At 35.1% G+C, this 19,911-nt stretch overlaps 2 protein-coding genes and 1 long non-coding RNA gene across 3 annotated transcripts in view; 1 reads left to right on the forward strand and 2 right to left on the reverse strand.

Moving 5' to 3' along the window:
* Positions 1-2,653, forward strand: part of LOC144439940 (cell adhesion molecule DSCAM-like) — a 76,833-nt gene extending 74,180 nt beyond the window's left edge. Inside the window, exon 31 of the mRNA XM_078129173.1 lies at positions 1-2,653. This exon is cut by the window's left edge and continues 184 nt beyond it. Coding sequence (XP_077985299.1) covers positions 1-100 — 100 coding nt within the window. The 3' untranslated portion in view covers positions 101-2,653.
* A 7,462-nt stretch (positions 2,654-10,115) lies between these two features.
* Positions 10,116-11,203, reverse strand: LOC144439724 (uncharacterized). Its single transcript, XR_013481145.1, has 3 exons — positions 11,122-11,203; positions 10,511-10,665; positions 10,116-10,215 (listed from the first exon to the last, which is right to left on the reverse strand). It is a non-coding gene; the product is annotated as an uncharacterized LOC144439724 (long non-coding RNA).
* A 1,484-nt stretch (positions 11,204-12,687) lies between these two features.
* LOC144439941 (obscurin-like) overlaps positions 12,688-19,911 on the reverse strand; it is a 34,415-nt gene continuing 27,191 nt past the window's right edge. The window contains exons 30-38 of the mRNA XM_078129174.1: positions 19,219-19,533; positions 18,532-18,849; positions 17,909-18,208; positions 17,147-17,455; positions 15,934-16,257; positions 15,244-15,558; positions 14,075-14,392; positions 13,264-13,578; positions 12,688-12,848 (exon numbers count right to left, since the gene is read on the reverse strand). Of these exons, the coding sequence (XP_077985300.1) occupies positions 12,688-12,848; positions 13,264-13,578; positions 14,075-14,392; positions 15,244-15,558; positions 15,934-16,257; positions 17,147-17,455; positions 17,909-18,208; positions 18,532-18,849; positions 19,219-19,533 (2,675 nt within the window). The remainder of the gene's footprint in view (positions 12,849-13,263; positions 13,579-14,074; positions 14,393-15,243; positions 15,559-15,933; positions 16,258-17,146; positions 17,456-17,908; positions 18,209-18,531; positions 18,850-19,218; positions 19,534-19,911) is intronic.

Genomic DNA, 19,911 nt, shown 5'->3' on the forward strand with positions numbered 1-19,911 from the left:
TCCCCAACAAGAGCCACAGGAAATAGAAATACATATGTTACCAGAACCCACACTGAGAGACAATCCTAGAGGCTATAAAGATGAATATACTATTGTATAGCAAGATTTAAACACTGTAATCATTGTATTAGTGACTCTGAACATGGTTGGTGGAAAGACAGAACTATTATGTGTGTAAAAAAGACTTTTTTAGAATTTTTTTTAGTGATATTGATAGTCATGTGAGAGGACCTTACCAAATGGTGTGAACTACCATACATCATTTCAGAGGACCTTATCAGATTGTGTGAACTACCATACATCATGTGAGAGGACCTGTGTGAAATACTACCATACATCATGTGAGAGGACTTCACCAAATTGTGTGAACTACCATACACCATTTCTGAGGACCTTATGAAATTGTGTGAACTACGATACATCATTTCAGAAGACCTTATCAAACTATATAGACTGCCATATCTCATGTGAGAGGACCTTATCAAATTGTGTGAACGTCATACATTTTGTGGAGGACAGTAGTCTGTTGTGTGAGCTGCCATAAGTCATAAGTGGCAGTCAATTCCTTACCAATTATGTGAACACCCATAAGTCATGTGAGGACCTTTTGTGTGAACTTACCAATCTTGTAAACTACCATAAGTCACTTGAGAGGCCCTTATCAATTTGTGTGAGCTGCCATGCTTCATGTGGCAGGACCTTCTTGTATGAACAGTCATAAGTCATGTGATAGGATTTAATCGTGTGAACTTTCCAACTGTGTGAACTACCATACATACCTTCCTGTTATGTGAACTAGCTACCATATGCCGTGCGTGAGGAATGTACCAATTGTGTGCACTTACTATTTGTGGGAACTACCGAGCGACATGGGGCAATATCTTGCCAGTTGCATGAAGTACTGTATTCCATGTGGCAGAACCTGAGTGTGAATTTCTGTGTCAAGTAACAGAAATTTACCAATTGTCTGAATTTACCAATCGTGTAAGGTACCACAAGTACCTATTGTGTGAACTACCATAGGTCATGTGACATTGTCTATAAATCATAACTTTGTTACTGTATCACAATATTTATAGTCCATCTATAAACGTAACACATCTGTGCATCCAGGTTGGAGCAAAATTTGATCTGAAATAATAATGAACAATAAATATATAGTAATTGAAAGTTTTGACCAGTTAATTATGCCAGTAAGGGGGAATGTCACGTATAGACATTTTTTTACTAATGCTGCAACAAGAATTGTCTTTAAGCTGCAGTTATTTCAAATATCAAGTCTTGACGGCTTCATGAGCACATACATGACCTTTAACCTTTCAGCAGCAGACATGTGACCTTTAACTCTTCAGTAGCAGAACATGTGACTTTTAACCCTTCAGCAGCAGAACATGTGACTTTTAACCCTTCAGTGGCAGAACATGTGACCTTTAACCCTCTGGCAGTTACATGACAGAAATATGAAGGTTCAGTTTTTATGAACATTGTGTAAATGTAATACAGGAAGTGTCTGGTACTGGAGAGGTAATCTACTGCCATTGGTCAGGTCTGCTGTTCCATCTATTGCTATCCCTCCATAAAGTCCAAGTTAATCCACATTTTTCATGTGTGCTGTTCCATTTGTTATTATCCCTCCACCAATTCCAAGATCCATATTAGATATGATATTAAACACACTGGGTATGTGCAAAGAATTTTTTCTCATCTCCAAAACAAATAAAATTTAAAAAAACACAATTAGAAAATAATTTATTTTTAATTTATCAAGTATCTAATTTACATAAGGTGTTTTATCCCTGTAACTTTCAAGTTGTATGTGTATCAGAAAAAATGAAATACTTCAAATCTATTTGGTTTCTCTTTCTTAAAGAAGATATACTGCTTTCTGTTAATTGTGCAATGTTTTCATCAGTCAATCACTCGCATAAACTATTTTTTTGAAGAAAAAATACAATTTTTAGATCACTTGCCAATGAATATTACTAACGTATCATGGACTAGATGTCACATTTTAATTAATTTATTTATTTATTTATTGGATATTTAAATGTATTTATTAATTAATTAATTTATCAGTTTATTTATGCATTTATCTAAGTGACTTCAACTTTAATTTGCGAGCCTAGCCATTATTGCCATTGATTTGCAATCTGTGCCATCATTGCCTGCAGTTCAACAGTGCTTATGTTATTAATGAATATGAAATCTAATCTAACTGTTGAACAATACTAAATAAGGACTGTTACTGTTACCATGGTAACATGTAAACTCTGTCATTGTTGCCAGGGAATGTGTAAAGGCTCTTACTGTTACTGTAGTAATATGTAAGCCCTGTCATTGTTGCCAAGGGAACATGAAAAGGGTTGCTATTATTACCATGGTAACATTTTAAAATATTCCTGTTGCCATGTTACTGATATAGTTGTCTTGGAAACATTTGTTATTTGATTGTTATGGTGACATGAATGATACTTCTGAGATGGTAATTCTAATTTTGTATGCAGCAATATTTGATGTCTTCAATATTCATTAGAAACACAGCTAAGCTGTTCTTTAAGTGTTCTGTTTTGTACTGCAGTGATTGTATATGCTATATACTTTTATAGAGATTGGCAGAGAATTTATTAGAAACTGTCTTATCAGCAAGGGAAGTTATCAATCATATATTCCGAAAATTTGGGATGGGGAAGGGAGGGGAGGGTAGGTTACATAATGTGCTATTAGCACACTAAAAGTGTCATGTTATTGTCTTGTTACCAAGTCCATTTCTATATTTCCTTAAGTCATTTTTTAAAATAGATTTTACTTAGATTAATTCGTAATCCCTCCAAATGTGCATCCTTTCCTAAGAAAATAATTATTGATAAAAAAACAGCATGGCCTTTTTTTTTAAATAACTAGAAATGAAAATGAGAAAAACAAGATTATCAATAAACCAATAGAATGCATTGTTTGATCTACGTATTTGAGTACTAAGAAAGCTATTGGTTGATTTCTGCATGCAATTACAGGTCATAGGTTAGGTCAAAGGGTGATTTTGTGAAAGTGAGTACTTGAAAGAACCAGACCATACATTTTGACATTGTAGATAAGAGGACTTATTAATTTTTAGACAAACAGGATAAGATTGATATCAACCAATCAGAATAGACAAACAGGATAAGATTGAATTGAACTAACCAATCAGAATTGACAAACAGTATAAGATTGAAATGAACCAACTAATCAAGATAGGCAAATAACAAACGATTGGTATCAACCAGTAGGAAAAAGTGAACGAATAGAACTAGCATCAACCAACCAACCAACCAACCAATCAAATTGTTGTAAATATCATTACATCATCCTTCATCCGTGTCATATATGTGTATATATTATAACCACCACATTACAGCATTACTATTGTGTATTGTAATGCTAAGTAACCACATCATAGTGTTACTATCTTGGGTATTTTGTAATACAAAGTATTCACTTTTGTCGTCATTTTTGTAACATATGATAGTATTGTGATCACATTAAAACTTTGTTTGTATTGTAACGCTAGACACAGTATTGTGGTCACAATACAGCAGACTATATGCGCATTGTAGAACTAGTGTTGTGATCACACTACAGCGTTTTAATTTTATTGTAGCACTAGATAGTATTGTGGGCACAATACATTACCAGTGTTATGTACATTGTAACTAGATAGTATTGTGATCACATTACAGCTGTGTTTTATGTGCATTGTATCACTAGGCAGTATTGTGAACACACTAAAGCATTTGTGATATATGCATTGTAACAAGATAGTATTGTAATCACGTTACAGTAGTTGTGTTACCTGCATTATATCACAGCATTGTGGTCACATACAGCTGCTGTGTTCTATGCATTGTAACATGACCTAGTATTGTGGTCGTAATACAAAACTTTTGTTAACTGTATTGTATCACTATGTAGTATTGTGGTCACATTACAGCAGTTGTGTCATGTATAATGTATTGTTAGAAATTTCTAACAAGTATTGTGGTCCCATTGAAACATTTGTATCATATGTGCATTGTAACATGCCATTGTTTTCTGAGTATTATGTGATGTGTGTGTTGTAACATCAGGTCTAACAGTGTTGCTTAGATTTTAGATTCTTCAAAGTAAACAAAGCAATACAGTGAATTTGTATGGAAATAAACTATTTTACAAAGTCTCAAAGACTTCCTTTTTATCACTTTTACAGGAGAAGTAAAATGATAGATTAATGTGCATGCGTGTAACGTCACCAAAATCTGACCATCAGTGTCGGAATATGATGCGAGATTATAGTCATATGTACATCCTATGCATAGACAGTGTGATTATTCTAACACATTTAGCTCAGTGGTTACAGTGTATTGTGCAAACCTGAAAATTTAGAATTCGTCATTATCAGCACAAACAGGTTTTGTCATATGTTACATTGGGCAGTGCTTTTTGCATGACAAAGTATTCATATCAAATATCTCTGAGCTCATCATGCATAACTTTTAGACACATTGTAACAGTGTCAAGGAAGACACATTGTAACTGTAAAAACAGACACATTGTAACAGTATGAAGCAGAAACATTGTAATATTGTCAAAGCCTATACGTTATAGCAGTATCAAGCAGATACATTGTAACTGTCAAAACAGACACATTATAACAGTATCAAGCAGATACAACCATCAAAGCCTATACGTTGTAACAGTGTCAAGACAGACACATTGTAACAGTGTCAAGGCAGACACTTTGTAACAGTCAAAGCAGACAATTTGTAAGTGTGACAGTTCATATATTGTTTCGCATAATATTGTAAAGAGTGTCATTTTTCCAATAACTTAAAGAGTACATCAACACAGCTTCTATATTATATAAGCTGTTATTCGATTATTTTATCACAATAGATAGAGAACAATAGGGACCAAAATGTTACTTTATGAAATATGTCTTATCTACGTCTGTACATAATACCAATTACATTTAACTGTGCCGTGTTAAGTAGAGTCCATGTAATAAAAGAACAAAGAGTTGTATTTTGTCGAATCTTATGTTACATTATTACAACTTTAATGATGTGTATGATGTCGTGTTTGTCTCGTATTTATTCACCACATAGTTGTAAATAAACGTTTGTTTCTGTAATTTATTTTCATTTTTTCATACCACCTATGAAAATGTATAGAAGTCGTTGTGCTAAACCAATAAAGTACGCTATGTATTAAACATCAAATATGTCGTCTTGTTGTTAGTTGGTCACTTCTTAGAAGGACAAAACAAGCCAGGTTATATATTGTATTATTCATGTCTTTGACAATGTAACGTCTTATAGTGTGTTGTTTACGTAAACTTCTCTGTGTTGTTCATGTCTTACATAACGTCTTACAGTGTGTTGTGTATATCTATCCGTGTGTTGTTCATGTCTTTGACAATGTAACGTCTTACAGTGTGTTGTGTACATCTTTCCGTGTGTTGTGCATGTCTTAGCCAGTACAACATCTTAAAGTGTTGCTTACACTTTCTGTGTATTGTTCAGGTCTTAGACAGTGCAGTGTCTAACAATGTGTTGTTTTAATCTTTCTGTGTGTTGTTCATGTCTTAGACCGTACAGCATCTTAAAGTGTTGCTTACACATTTGTGTTATTCATGTCTTAGACAGTACAACGTCTTAAAGTGTTGCTTACACATTTGTGTTATTCATGTCTTAGGCAGTACAACGTCTTAAAGTGTTGCTTACACCTTTCTGTGTGTTGTCTATGTCTTAGACAGTACAACGTCTTAAAGTGTGTTGCTCACGTCTCATATCCGTGGTTCGTTATGTGTATGAATATACAGAAACTCAGTATATTATATTAGTAGTATACAGGTCCATATACACATGTATAGATAAGTTATTCATTTGCTTAAAATGGCAAATTTGTTAATTCAGTAAGTATGTGTTTTTTAATTTTGTATTTGTTTTTAACATGGTTCGTGGTTTCCCTGTTATCTGAGGATAAATATACTTTTGAGGAATTGACCGTAGTGCGATAAAAAACACTCAAATACACAAACCCCATTTACGTGTATGACTTTATATATTGTTTCAACCAAGGTCATCATAGTCCTGTTATACATCATACAGCCAATTATAAGTTAGTGGCCACTGGCTCTGTTTGATACAACCACAATGAAACCAATTAGAAACTGCTACACTTTAAGATAGCAGAATGGCAATATCTTGCTATATTTTGTCTAAATGAAATAAACAAATTAACCATACTGCAACTATATGCAGACACAACTATGTTTTGATGTTTTCATTTGATGTCTGCATAGTCGCACATTAGTTAATTTGATTTAAACTGTATTCATTAAATCTTGTTATCTTAAAATGTAGCATGCGCAGTTTGTTGTTTCTGTGTGTTGTATCATACAGAGCCAGTAAACGCTAACTTGACATGAACTGTATAAGGTACAGCAGATGCAATCTCATATTTGTAGAATGAATGCATGTCTATAAAGATAATAATAACAATAACAAAATGACGTATTTTATCATAATTTATTCAGCAGTAAATTTAATGAGTACAAAACGTAAAAGGTTTTATCAAAATTTTACAAAAGGGTGATTTTTTTGTACAATGAGTAAATTTTGTTTCTCCTTGTTAAAAAGTACAAAACAATAAAATAATTGATATCCAGTAAAAAAAGACTCGTGTTGTAATAATACTGCTTTGTTGTATTCTTCTCATTCTTTGTGTTGTCTTCATGAAAAAATAAATAAATTGTGAATACTTAATGAGATACAAGATTATGGCAAGTCACTGCAAAATCTTCCTATCAATCAAAGCTTTGATTGGCAAGTTTGTTTAGAGTATGCTTTTGACAGCACAGTATGTAGATCTACAGTTGTGCCTATATCAAGTCTATGTCTATAACTGGTAAATACTATATATACATCAGGTATATGTATATCCATAACTGGTTTATACTGTACGTACTTACATAAAGTCTATGTATGTCTATAACTGGTGTATACTATACTTACATCAAGTCAATGTCTATAACTGGTATATACTATACTTACATCACATCTATATATGTCTAACTGGTATATACTATACATCAAGTCTATGTATGTCTATAACTGGTGTATACTATACTTACATCAAGTCTATGTATGTCTATAACTGGTGTATACTGTACATACACCAAGTCTATGTTGCCTATAACTTTTATATACTGTATATATATACAGTATATACTATATATGTATATTCAGACTTACATACATCAAGGAAAAAAGTGTTATTGCATTGGTTATTCTTAACTGTACATGACCATATGTTATGCTTGTATGTATCAAAATATAATATTGATATTGTCGTAATGAATATATAATAAGCATGAATGGATGGCAAAATTTAAATTAATTCAGTCACGTCAGTCGTATCAGTTGCCCAGGTCGGGATATAATATTATTTACATTACAACGATTGAAAGTCATTCACAGTTCTACAGTATTAATTAGCCAGGTTCTGATATAAAACTACTTGTCATAACGATAGAAAGTCATTCACAGTTCTACAGTATTAATTAGCCAGGTTCTTATATAAAACTACTTGTCATAACGATTGTAAGTCAGTCACGGTTCTATAGTATTAATTGTCCAGGATCTAATATAAAATACGTTTATCACAAAGTCTTTGAAAATTAGTTCTACAGTATTAATTGTCTAGGTTCTGATATAAGACTATTGTTATGATCACTGCTTTTTATCATGTAAGCGTTTCATCTGTTGGTATAGGATTTCTATATGATCACCCCTAGCTGATCCCGACATAAGGGGACTTGGCGGTTCCTCACGTCTCATCATTTGATGATACGGTCTGCCATCCTCAAATGGGGGAGAAACTGGGGGAGAAGTTTGTTGACTTGGTAGTTCCCCACGTCTCATCATTTCATGATGCAATTGTGATTGATAGAGTCCGCCATCGACCGGTGAGGGCGTTATTCTGATTGGTCGTCTTTCTAATGGTTTCAAAAGAAGAGACGGAGGAAATGTGATGTTATGGTGTCCTCGACGTTCATAAAACCACACAGGTCTGCTCTTTTTGGGTCTAGACCCTTCAATTGGTGTAGAGGTATGTATTTCATTTCTTGGCCGTCTGCTTCTTCTGCTCATTGTTCTTTGCACGTGACGTGGTTGTTCAAATGTTGGAAGAGCGTTATCATCAGGCGTCACGTCTCCATTGTTCTGCTCTGTCAAGCTGTCATCTCTGTAACTATTGGGCTTGAGTTCATATTTGCCTCTTCTTTTCTTTTTACTGTCTTTAGGCTCAAGTCTCTGAATCGACTCTTGAGATCCAATAATATGAGTTTCTGGTGGAGTTGTTTTCTTTTTATGTTTTCGGCGCCTTTTCTTCCTTTTCTTCTGGTTTGGCTGCTCCTGTTGGTCTCCCGTGGCTGGTGTTTTGGCGAGACCATTCATTGGTCGACTGCTACCTACGTCAGCAGCCTGGGCAGGCATATCCATTGGATGGCTGTTTCTGACGTCACGGATTTTGGGACGTGCAGCCATTGGACGTCCACTACCCACGTTACTAACCTCTGCTGCAGGTTCGTCTGTAACAAATGGTATGATTGGAACGCCTTTCTTTGGCGAGTCCTTGGGTTGAGATATGTCTGGCTGAGCGATGTTATCAGGCAAACCAATTTCAAGGTTACGATCAAAGTTGGTACTCTCTTCTGAAAACGGAAGACAAACAGTAAGGTAATGAGATGCATGCATGAATTATAGATTATATGCAAATCAGTAACACAAAGAATTCTATGCAAATTACTAATACACAGAATTTTATGTATCTAATGCACATAATTTTTAGGCAAATCATGCAGCAATACACAACATTTATGGAAATGATTAATACATAGAATTTAATGTCAGTATCTAAAACACAGCATTTTTATGTAAATCATGCAGCAATACACAAAAATATGCAAATCAGTAATACATAGGATTTTATGCAAATCAGAAATACACAGAGTTGGAATACGGAAAAGTGTAAATTTGCCCGATAACTCAAGTTAAAGGTAGCTCATCTTATAGTGTGAACAGTAATATACAGATGTTATTAAATTTTAAATCCCTTGACGAAGGTATCATAGTGATGTTCCTTGAGAGAGGCGTCACATGGCATTACTGTGATGGGACGTTATTACATTGCAAGCAAGCCATTGGTATTACCAGAAAATACAAAAACATACCTTTTGCAGATTCCCTTCTTTTCCACCAAAACAGATAGAGGACAACACCAATAATAATAAAGGCAATGAAGAGAATAATCAGTGTGACGATTAATCCTATCACAAATCCACTCATGCCACTACTACCACCTAAACCTGAAACGGAAAGAAAGAGATGACGTCATTGCATGATGAACTGATAATAACACTAGTGGTATATATTTGTTTTTCCATGGATCATATTGTCTCCATAAATAGTGCAGAATCACCAAAGCCAGTACATTTCGAATGATGTAACTTGGCATCGTGATTTAAATTTTGCCATGGCGTTGCTCTGGTTTAGCAAACGGCAAAAAGGAACAAGCACATCTTTTTGCATAAAATATGACCAACATTTTTTACACCAGTAAATTGATAAATTTGGATGGTGAGAAGGTGATATTGAATATTCATAAGCACTTCCTTTTATGGCCATTGGCTTGACTGATGGAATATGCAAAAATGACACGAGTTTTGTGAATACCATAATTTTTTTATCAGGTAGATGAAAGAATTGAATTCTTACAGTCACTGCTTTAAAAAATATTTGTAATACGCTTATGCGATGAATTACTGTGCCCTCCTGAAGTATGGGAATACCTGGTAAGAGGGGATAAACTGATAATTATTTTGCCAAAAGTCAGTCTATGTCTCACCTTTGACACTAAGTGGTCCTATGACGCATGTGCCAGGTTGACCAAATGTCACGTGTCTTGCTGTACAATTGAATTCTGCACCATTTAAATCTGATGTTATATTGATTTGTAAACCAACACTGTACGAGTCTAACTGTACTCCTTCCACTGATACTCCATTTTCTTCCCATTCTAGGGATGCAGGAGGATCGCCTCCCTGTAAGGTACATGTCAGGAAGGCTGTCTCTCCAACAATCAGATTATCACTAGATATTTCACAAGTTGGGGTCTCGCTACTGGGGCTTATAGCGTCTATGAATTAAACAAACAAAGAAACAAAAATTGATTAGAAAAAATCAAATCAAATCAAATCTAAATTGAAATGAAATTATAGCCAAAAGATAAACATACTTGTTGGTAGTATGCGTACATTTACATGAATTCCACAGGTGTATGTACAGTAACTTAAAAAAAATTGTAACTGCCTTTTCTTCTATGTAATACTAGTAAGTAGAAGACAGACAGACCGACAGACAGACAGACAGACAGACAGACAGACAGACAAGAGAGACAGACAGACAGACAGACAGACAGATAAGGATCTTACCTTCTACTGTCAGTGATATTGCCCTGGATGACACTACAGGCAAACCGTTTTCATTGGAAGATAATAGACAATAGAATGTACCGCTGTCATCTCTTTTCACATCAGTAATGCTAAGAGAGTATTCTCCATCAGACTCCTCTCCAATAATGGAGTACCTAAAGTAGTAGTGATAATGAAATAGATATGTTTTAATTTTACATAGTCAACTCGGTTTCATCATCATCATCATCATCATCATCATCGTCATCATTGTAATCTTTGTATAAAGTTGGGAATGTCCAGAAGCACGTTCTCACCTAGAATATTAATAGACCGTTGGATCGTATGTCTCATGTAACTCATTTGAAAACACCATACATGCAAGTTGCTTAATCTAAAATTGCAACTACATAGGAAGCAGATAACATTTTAAAGTGTGGCAACAGTCGTGCACATGTGACACTGTCCACGACAATACCAAGAGGCTGCTGTATCTTTGTAGTATTACTATGATAACAAAGGTAGATACATGGGTTGCCATGACAACGAGCTAAATACGTAAGAGGCAATGCCCATAACAATTAAGCTAGACATGCTAATACATGTAAATGTAAACCAAGTCTTGTATTTACCTAACGTAGTCTTGTAAACTCCTTTCTATACTGTTGTCATTGCTTATGATGTCACCATTTTTAACCCAGTGAAGAGTTCCTAGTTTATTTGGTACAATACATTCCATAATCACATCCTCACTAACTCTAACATCTTGAATGGTAGCAGTACTTGAAAATAAGTCCACATCAGTCTGTGTGGCTGAAATACAAATTTATATTAATAGATATGAGTATAAAATATCTCCATTCAAAGGCACTGCACATAGTCACATCTTTTGTCAAATTATAATGGTTGCAGAACATATACTAAAACAACAATGGCCGGTTTCAAATCAACAGGTTGCCATTTTTTCTGTATGACTAAAGACCCTAGCTAACATTGAGCAACCACTATACCCGAGTCAACATATACGAATATATGGGCACATGGTAGGACAGAGGTTGCTCAGTGAAGGATTTCATCTTTATATGCTCACAATGGGTTGTACGCTTGTCAGGGAGTTCGAAAAGTTATACACGCTCATTGCACTGGTATTGGTTGTTGTAATGATTTTGACAGTCATTGGGCTAACTGAACCAGTGAACAGTAACAATGAACGCACTGTTGTATTCTTGCCACTACTGTATCAGTCACTATCTATATCGTTAACATATTCCTGCCAGTGACGAAAACTAAATTTTGATTTTGATTCCCTTACTGTCAATATCAAGCGGTCCAATCTGACACGACTCTCTGTCATCAAATGTGGGATGGTCTGAGAAACACGTGAAGACAGCATCTTGTAGATCCTGAGTCACTGACAAAACTAAACCAAGACGTATTGATGTAATTGTGTTCACTTCGATAGCCTCTTGCACTACACCATTTAGACTCCATTCTAAATCAGCTGATGGATTTCCACCGGAAGACTCACACACCAAGATGACATTTGACCCCTGTATAAACTGCTCAGATGAAACACTACATTTAGGATATTCTGCTGGTGGCGCATTAGGACCTAAAACAACAACAAAGAAATATTTGTTAGTTTTTATTCAGAAGATTAAAATAAATTTATTATTAAAGTGTAAAGTACAGTATAGTATAGCATAGCATAGCATAGCATAGCATAGCATAACATAACATAACATAACATAACATAACATAACATAACATATCATAACATAACATAACATAACATAACATAATATAATATAATATAATATAATATAATATAATATAATATAATATAATATATTATACCATTTATTTTGAGACCAGTGTATTGAGGTGTATATGTTTGATACAAATCGTACCATGCATTGTAAAGTGTAAACCACCCAAATTCTTACCTCTTATCTTTAATCTGAAAGGTTCGCCCATAACCATCGGACTGTTACCACCTTCAGTCAGATAGTATTGGTATACGCCTGCATCATTGACGTCAGCGTTGTTTATTTGTAAATTGTACTCTCCAATTGAATGATTACCAATGATAGAATAACGACTATCGGTAGTGAGCATGACGTCATCAATGCTAATGTTGACGCCATCTTTGGACCAAATGAGTTGGCCGTCTTGGTCAATCACCTCACTAACCATTATCAGGGTATCTCCGTATGTGTGCACCATGTCAACTGAGACTGAAGTGAAGTTCTGTATCGCTGCATCTGTGAAAAAAAGAAAGATTTAGGTGAGGTAAGTACTTTGCCATAATCACGTGCACGATCCTTGTGAGACTCATAAAGTTCCCACACGAGCGTTCCTAAATTTAAAAATTATTAAGATTTTAAGGTTTAAATCTTCAAAATTTATAACATATTAAAAATCTAAATTTAAAGTTTAAAAATAACTTTACAAAATTATTCAATACGAACAAGGTCGCTGGATAACCTTGGAGTCCAATGAAAATGTAAATCTGTGTTTTTACAAAGGAAGTGTGGCAATTATGAACATAACGTTTGGATGGCTTATCTAAAATAGATGTTAATTACTCAATATCAAAGATGGCACAGGACATATCGTTATATCAAAATGGAAGGCAACCATTGTGTTAGTTATCTCTCTTTAAACACCATGATGAGTCATCTCAGTTCTTCACTTTGAAGATGTTGACTAGGAAAACAGAAAAAATACTTGGCAAGCATAAAGGTATAGTAAATTATTTCAAGTCCACCTACCATACACTGTTAACATTGCATGTTGACTTTCAATTGGTACATCTCCATTTGTAGCTTCTGACACGTGGCACCAGTAACTTCTCATGTCGTCCAGTTGAACATTCTGTATATGCAAATTATATTTTCCATCCGGGGCAAACCCCAAAATACTGAATCTAGAATTGTTGACTAAGATGTCCAGCTCATTACTGATAATGACGTCATCATACCGCCATGATGTGACGCCATGTTTATCTGATACTGAACAGGGTAGAGTGATACTTTCTCCTTCAACTACTGTGACGTCACTTGGTTCTTCTCCAAAAGATTGATATGCTGAAGAGATTAAACAGATACCATATTATTGGTAATTGAGGAGCATTTCACATATACCAATCACATGATTTAATATTGCTATCCGAACAGCTACTGTCCAGCATCTACAATATGTGTTCACAGAAATATTGTAAGAAATTAAATTCTAAAATTATCAGGTTATTTCTGCCCCCCCCCACCCCTTGTTGTTGAAACAGATATGAATAGAAATTAACTCATTACATGCAGAAACACAATTATGACCAATAAATTTGCATCATTGAAAGTTAGACCACTCTGTACAACAATAAGATAAATATTGATAATTTGGAAATTGTAAAATACTATGGATTTTGAATCTACAAATTCAAATTTTGGCCGAAACAAATGGAAAATACAATATTGAAACCTAATATCTTAGTGTTTAGCAGAGATGGAAATATTTCCAGGAAAAATGCCGAACTATCCAGGTCATGTCAATGCTAATATGTAATATGTAAAACGTATCATAACATACCTTGTACTGTCAATGTTGCTGCAACTGTACGAATTTCTTCACTATTATCTGCTGCTGTTACCCTGCACATAAATTTCCCAGCATCCTCTAGGTCAATATTGTTGATTTGTAGATTATATTCTCCAAATATTCCTTCACCGACTATGGACATTCTAGAATCATCAATAACTATAGTTCCATCATTACTCAGATCTTTCCCATCCTTAGACCAGATAACTGTTCCTTCTTTGTGGTGTATTGTGCACGTTAGGATGACTGAATATCCCTCCAGTAAAGTCGTATCAGTGGGCTCTGTTGTGAAGGACTGGGTCTCGAGGTCTGACAAATAAAAGGAAACTCGTTTAACATCGTCTTAAGAACTGATTGGAATTAGAATTATGAACCACATAGAAATGGAGGTTAAATTTTGGCTCACTCACTGATCACTCTCTCTCTCTCTCTCTCTCTCTCTCTCTCTCTCTCTCTCTCTCTCTCTCTCTCTCTCTCTCTCTCTCTCTCTCTCTCTCTCTCTCTCTCTCTCTCTCTCTCTCTCAGCATATCCTCGAAGAATTCAGCCATGTTGTAGTTTTATAAAAGCATCTACATAATACTAACTTAGATCTAACATACCTTTTCATGTACTATAACAAGAGACTCATCTACGACAATGTAATCAGTCATATCTGTAGTAACTCTGAACAAAATATGATTGGATCTTTGACTGATTTCGCTACATGACCAGGTGTTTTATCTCTACCCTCTACGAGTGTCATCTTATCATAGACGGCACCCAACCACAAATGGGAAATCCCAACACTGACTCCACCCTACCACACTGTTAAATCACATGGGAGATTCAAATAGACTACACTCTATGTACCATACTATCAAATCAAATGGGAGACAACGAATCATCAACACTATCCTACCACACTCTTTATTCACATGGAAGATTCAACCAACCAGAAACAGCAACCTGACTTGCCACACGATCAAAAATATATGGGAGATCCAACTTCCCATGGACACCATCCTATCACATACACACTATCAAATCACAGGGGCGATTCAACTACGGTTAGCATAGACAGTAAATTACATACCTCAATGTCAAATCATACAGGAGATCCAACTAACCATTGACAACGCCCTACCACACTAATTCATCATATATAGGAGAATTAACTTACCATAGACTGTTAAAATAGCTGATGCACTTTCTATAGGTATGTCTCCATTTTCAGATCCAGATACTTCACATACATAGCTGCCAGCATCTGTCAGCTTTGTATCGTTTATTTGAAGATGGAATTCCATGTCAGAGTTAGATGTAACGATTTCATATCTTGAGTCCTGCACGACAATTTCTCTGTCCTGATTCAGCGTTTCTCCATCTTTCGTCCAAGATAGCACGCCATGTTTATTTTCAACAGAACAATTTAGAATAGCAGTATTGGTCTCTACTATGATTGTATTTTCTGGTTCTTCCAAGAATGACTGTGGTTCTATAAAATGATATTAAACAAAAACAAACAATATTTATACAATGCAAAAGCCAGGCTCTTCCATGAATGACTATGGTTCTATTTTAAGTAATATTAGACCAATAACATTATACAACGCGAAAGTCAGGTTGTACGTCTTCAAACAGAATATAAAAATTTGTACCCTGGTCGTTTACGTCACAACAATGTGTGCATGCGTAACTAGAATGCGTAAAAATGAGTCACAAAACATTAAGAATTGACATTATTCTCTCCGTTTATCTTTTAATTCAAGTTTTCGCGGGTACAATTATATATTTTTCCAACATTTCTCTTCATTGAGCAGGAAAATACTGTCTACAACCACAAGGGTCAATTGGTTGACCTGTGACCTACCTACAACTACAAGGGCCACTTTAGGTGAATGTATTTCATCACTGTTTTCATCTACAGCTGCTGTCACGTGACATTGGTAGGTTCCACTTTCAGATACATTTGCATTTGTCACTTGTAAGCTATACTCTCCACTGATCTCATCTCCAATAACAAAATATTTATCGTTGTCAATGTTTACGTCATATTCATTAGTTATCATGACGCCATCTTTGATCCAGATGACTTCGCCTTCTTTGTTTTCCACAATACATTGTAATATGATGGAGCTGTCTTCAACGATGGTCACGTTAATTGGTACTGTTAGAAAATTCTGAACAGCTGCATCTAAGTTTTGAGAAATAAAAGTTATAAAATGGTTAGACGGAATTGGATAATACCATAGAACTTTCTCGGATGAAGGTTCAGATTATTGGCAGAGTTAATTCCAGATAAAAAATAAATTTGAAAGCTAAATTAAATTGCATATATATTTTGTCAACCTGCCAAACTAAAATTCAAATCACGAAATCTCCAAAATAAATAAATTTAAATTCAAACCCAAAATGATATGTCGTCTGGGTCGAAAAAGTCTGACTATTAACAAGGCTACATACTATTGTCTGGCTGAACAAAACTGACCAACACAGTGTCATCAAATATCTCTTTTCGTGAGATTCTTGTTGAGTTAGACAATATATCATGACACTGTTGGTAGTAAGGTTTCTGCAAGCCAGACTATACGCTGTAGCAGTGTTAGTAAGATTTCTTCAAGCCAGACTATAAGCTATAGCAGAGTGTTACTAAGAATTATGTCGAGTCAAACGACGTTTTTTTCAGGTCTAGTGATTTTAATTGTAGTTGGCTGGCATGTCTGGAATTCATCCCAACCCCACACGGACGAAACTATAGTTATATGGTAAAGAAATATTACAATTGAAACCTTTTTCTTATACATGGACTTTATTCCTTCAGAAATATAACAGATAATACTTGTGTGTCAAGAGATGGGTAACCTGCAAAATGATGCATACTGACACATGTTCATCCAGTATGTATGGCCATCTCTTATTGACACATGATCGTCAAATACAAATTATTTCAAAGACTGACATGAAAATTCACTTTTTTGTAAATCCTTGTAATAAAGTAACAGACTTAAAATTCATTACCTGAAATTTGATAAAACTGCTATAGATCTTCTTGGTTTCAATGAAAACAACGAATGCTCACTTACCATAGACGGTCAGTAGTGCACTATTACTGTCAATAGGCCGATCCCCATTGGCTGACTCAGACACGTGACATGAATATATTGCTGCGTCACTCAAACTGACGTTTCTTATTCGTAGCTTGTATTCCATATTTGGTATAGTAGTCAGGACATCTAGACGGAAATCGTCGACCTCTGTTTCACTGGCAATGACATTGCCATCCCTCTTCCAGTATAAAATACCATGTTTATTGTTGACTATACACGTGAATATCGTAATTCCAAATTCCACTGCTACTGTACTTATAGGTCCTTGTACGAAGTATTGTGGCTCTTTAGAAGATAAATAGATAGTATATAAGATTTATACGACCAGCAAAAACTACTTTGGTGCGAAATATAAATTTTATATACCCTACAAAGCTATTTCGGTTTAGGCAAACGGGAAATATGTGTTTTTATATACCCTGCAAAAACTCAAATGGCTTTGATTACAAAATTCAGACACACGGATGGCATATGCTATGATATTCCTTTCACAAACTTAAGAGGTATTCAGAATATGGAGACAAATGAACAATAATTTCTGTATTCGCGTAAATTGTTATAACAGCTGTCAATGCTCTTGTGCATGTCAATCAGATCTGGTGAGAGGCGCAGTCATAACAGGCGTTCAATGTTTGATTTGTCCCGGAAATTGAGTTCTAAAGTGTATCGATAAAACAATGTAAGTGATGAAATAGTCAACCATACGCTGTTGCTGAATAAACTATGTGGGCTACTTACCTAATATGTTTAAAACAGCTGGCAAACTTCGAATTTCAGGACTGTTATCAGCTGATGTCACACGACACACATAATCACCAGCGTCTGTATAGTCAGCGTTGGGAATCAATAAGTTATACTCTCCGAGAAGTGCCTCACCAACAAGTGGATATATACTGTTACCAAAATCAATATCTATACCATCTTTAGACCAAATGACGACGCCCTCTATATGGTCAATTATACAGTTTAGTGTAGTTGAAGCTTCGATAACAACATCTGTATCTGTTGGTACTTCTATAAAACTCTGTATAGCGGCATCTGAAATGGAATATAATGATAACAATTTGACACTCAGCCCACAATTGCAAAACTTTAATGTTAAGATTGTCATATAGTAACTCAATAACTCAACTTTAGCATATAAAAGATTGAATATTCCTATACGCGAGAAAACAATATGGAGAAACCATATCATTTGAAAAGGGCCAAGAACAAACTTTCTAAATGGTAAAATTTGGACAGATGTGCATAGCGTTGGACACTGTCTCACCCTGGAGAATAGTATGTCAAATTTAAGATCCTTGGCAATCTGTATATCATTCATACAACACTATAATAATATTTGTAGTTCTATTACTTACCATATACTATCAAACGTACATCATCACTTTCTATAGCCACATCTCCAACTTCTTTGTTGTGTGACACGTCACAACTATACGTGTCATCGTCATCAAGAGTGACGTTGTCAATTTGTAGGTTGAATTCTACACCAGGTAAACTACTGATTATTGAATAGCGGTCATAACGTGATACAGTAGTGACGTCATTAGTGATAATAGTTCCGCCTTTCTTCCAAGATAACACACCATGTTTGTGTTCAACTGAACAATTCAGAATGGCAACATTTCCTTCCACAACTATAGTAGTAACTGGCACTTCTGTAAACACTTGTGGTTCTGTATTAAAATAGGACAGAGAAGATTAAAGTAACTACCCAGTGCCTGGAGAATCTGAAGAGTACATGTGTCTCCTCGTGTGTATATTCAGTATTCTTAATTGATAACGCCTACAATACTAACATGTGATCTCAGACCACTACAAAAATTATTTTACTAATCTGAGCCATGATACAATACTAAACGTCACTAGATATTTCATTGTGTATAAAGGTATACAGGTCCATCTATCCTCATGAATGTCCTGTCCAACACACACTGCATGATACATGATTCAGAGTATCTGATAATTCCAAAATCTTTTGCATACTTTACGTCCGTTTTTGTCCGATTTTCATCACACATATTCCAAAGAAAAATGTTACTTACGTTCAACCGTGAGAGTGACTGCTGGTGCTCTAATTTCTGGACTGTTATCAGCTGCAGTTACTCTACACTCGTATACACCATTATCATCATTGTTTATGTTTGTTAGTTGTAGATTGTACTCTCCAATACTGGAATTACCAATGATACCGTATCTATCGTTGATGATGACGTCACGTTCATTACTGATATCAACGCCATCTTTAGACCAAATGACATTTCCTTCTTTGTGAGTAACTGAGCATTGTAATACAGCTGGATTACCAATGACCATATTAACATCAACAGGTAGTACACTAAAATTTTGAGTTGCTGCATCTATAAAGAACAAAAATTATATATTACTGTAACAATAAGATTGTTGAAGCTTAAAGACCGTGTTACCGTTACTCTCAATAACACCTGCTTAACGTATCACTCTAATCAATCAATCAATCAATCAATCAATCAATCAATCAAATTTATAGAGCGCCAATTTCAAGAGCAATATTTTGTTCAGTAGCGCTGAATGACTAAAGCACACCATAGGCTTTGGTGAAAAAAAATGAGACTTCAGTTTTGTTTTGAAACAATAGAGGCTGGAGGCTTGGCGAACGTCAAGTGGCAAAGAGTTCCATAGTTTGGGGGCGACATATGAGAATGATCGACTTCCATAGGTGACTTGTCCGTAGTTTGTTGTTGCAAGCTAGTTGATTC

Source organism: Glandiceps talaboti, chromosome 9, assembly GCF_964340395.1.
Source record: "Glandiceps talaboti chromosome 9, keGlaTala1.1, whole genome shotgun sequence".
Classification (NCBI taxonomy): Eukaryota; Metazoa; Hemichordata; class Enteropneusta; family Spengelidae; genus Glandiceps; species Glandiceps talaboti.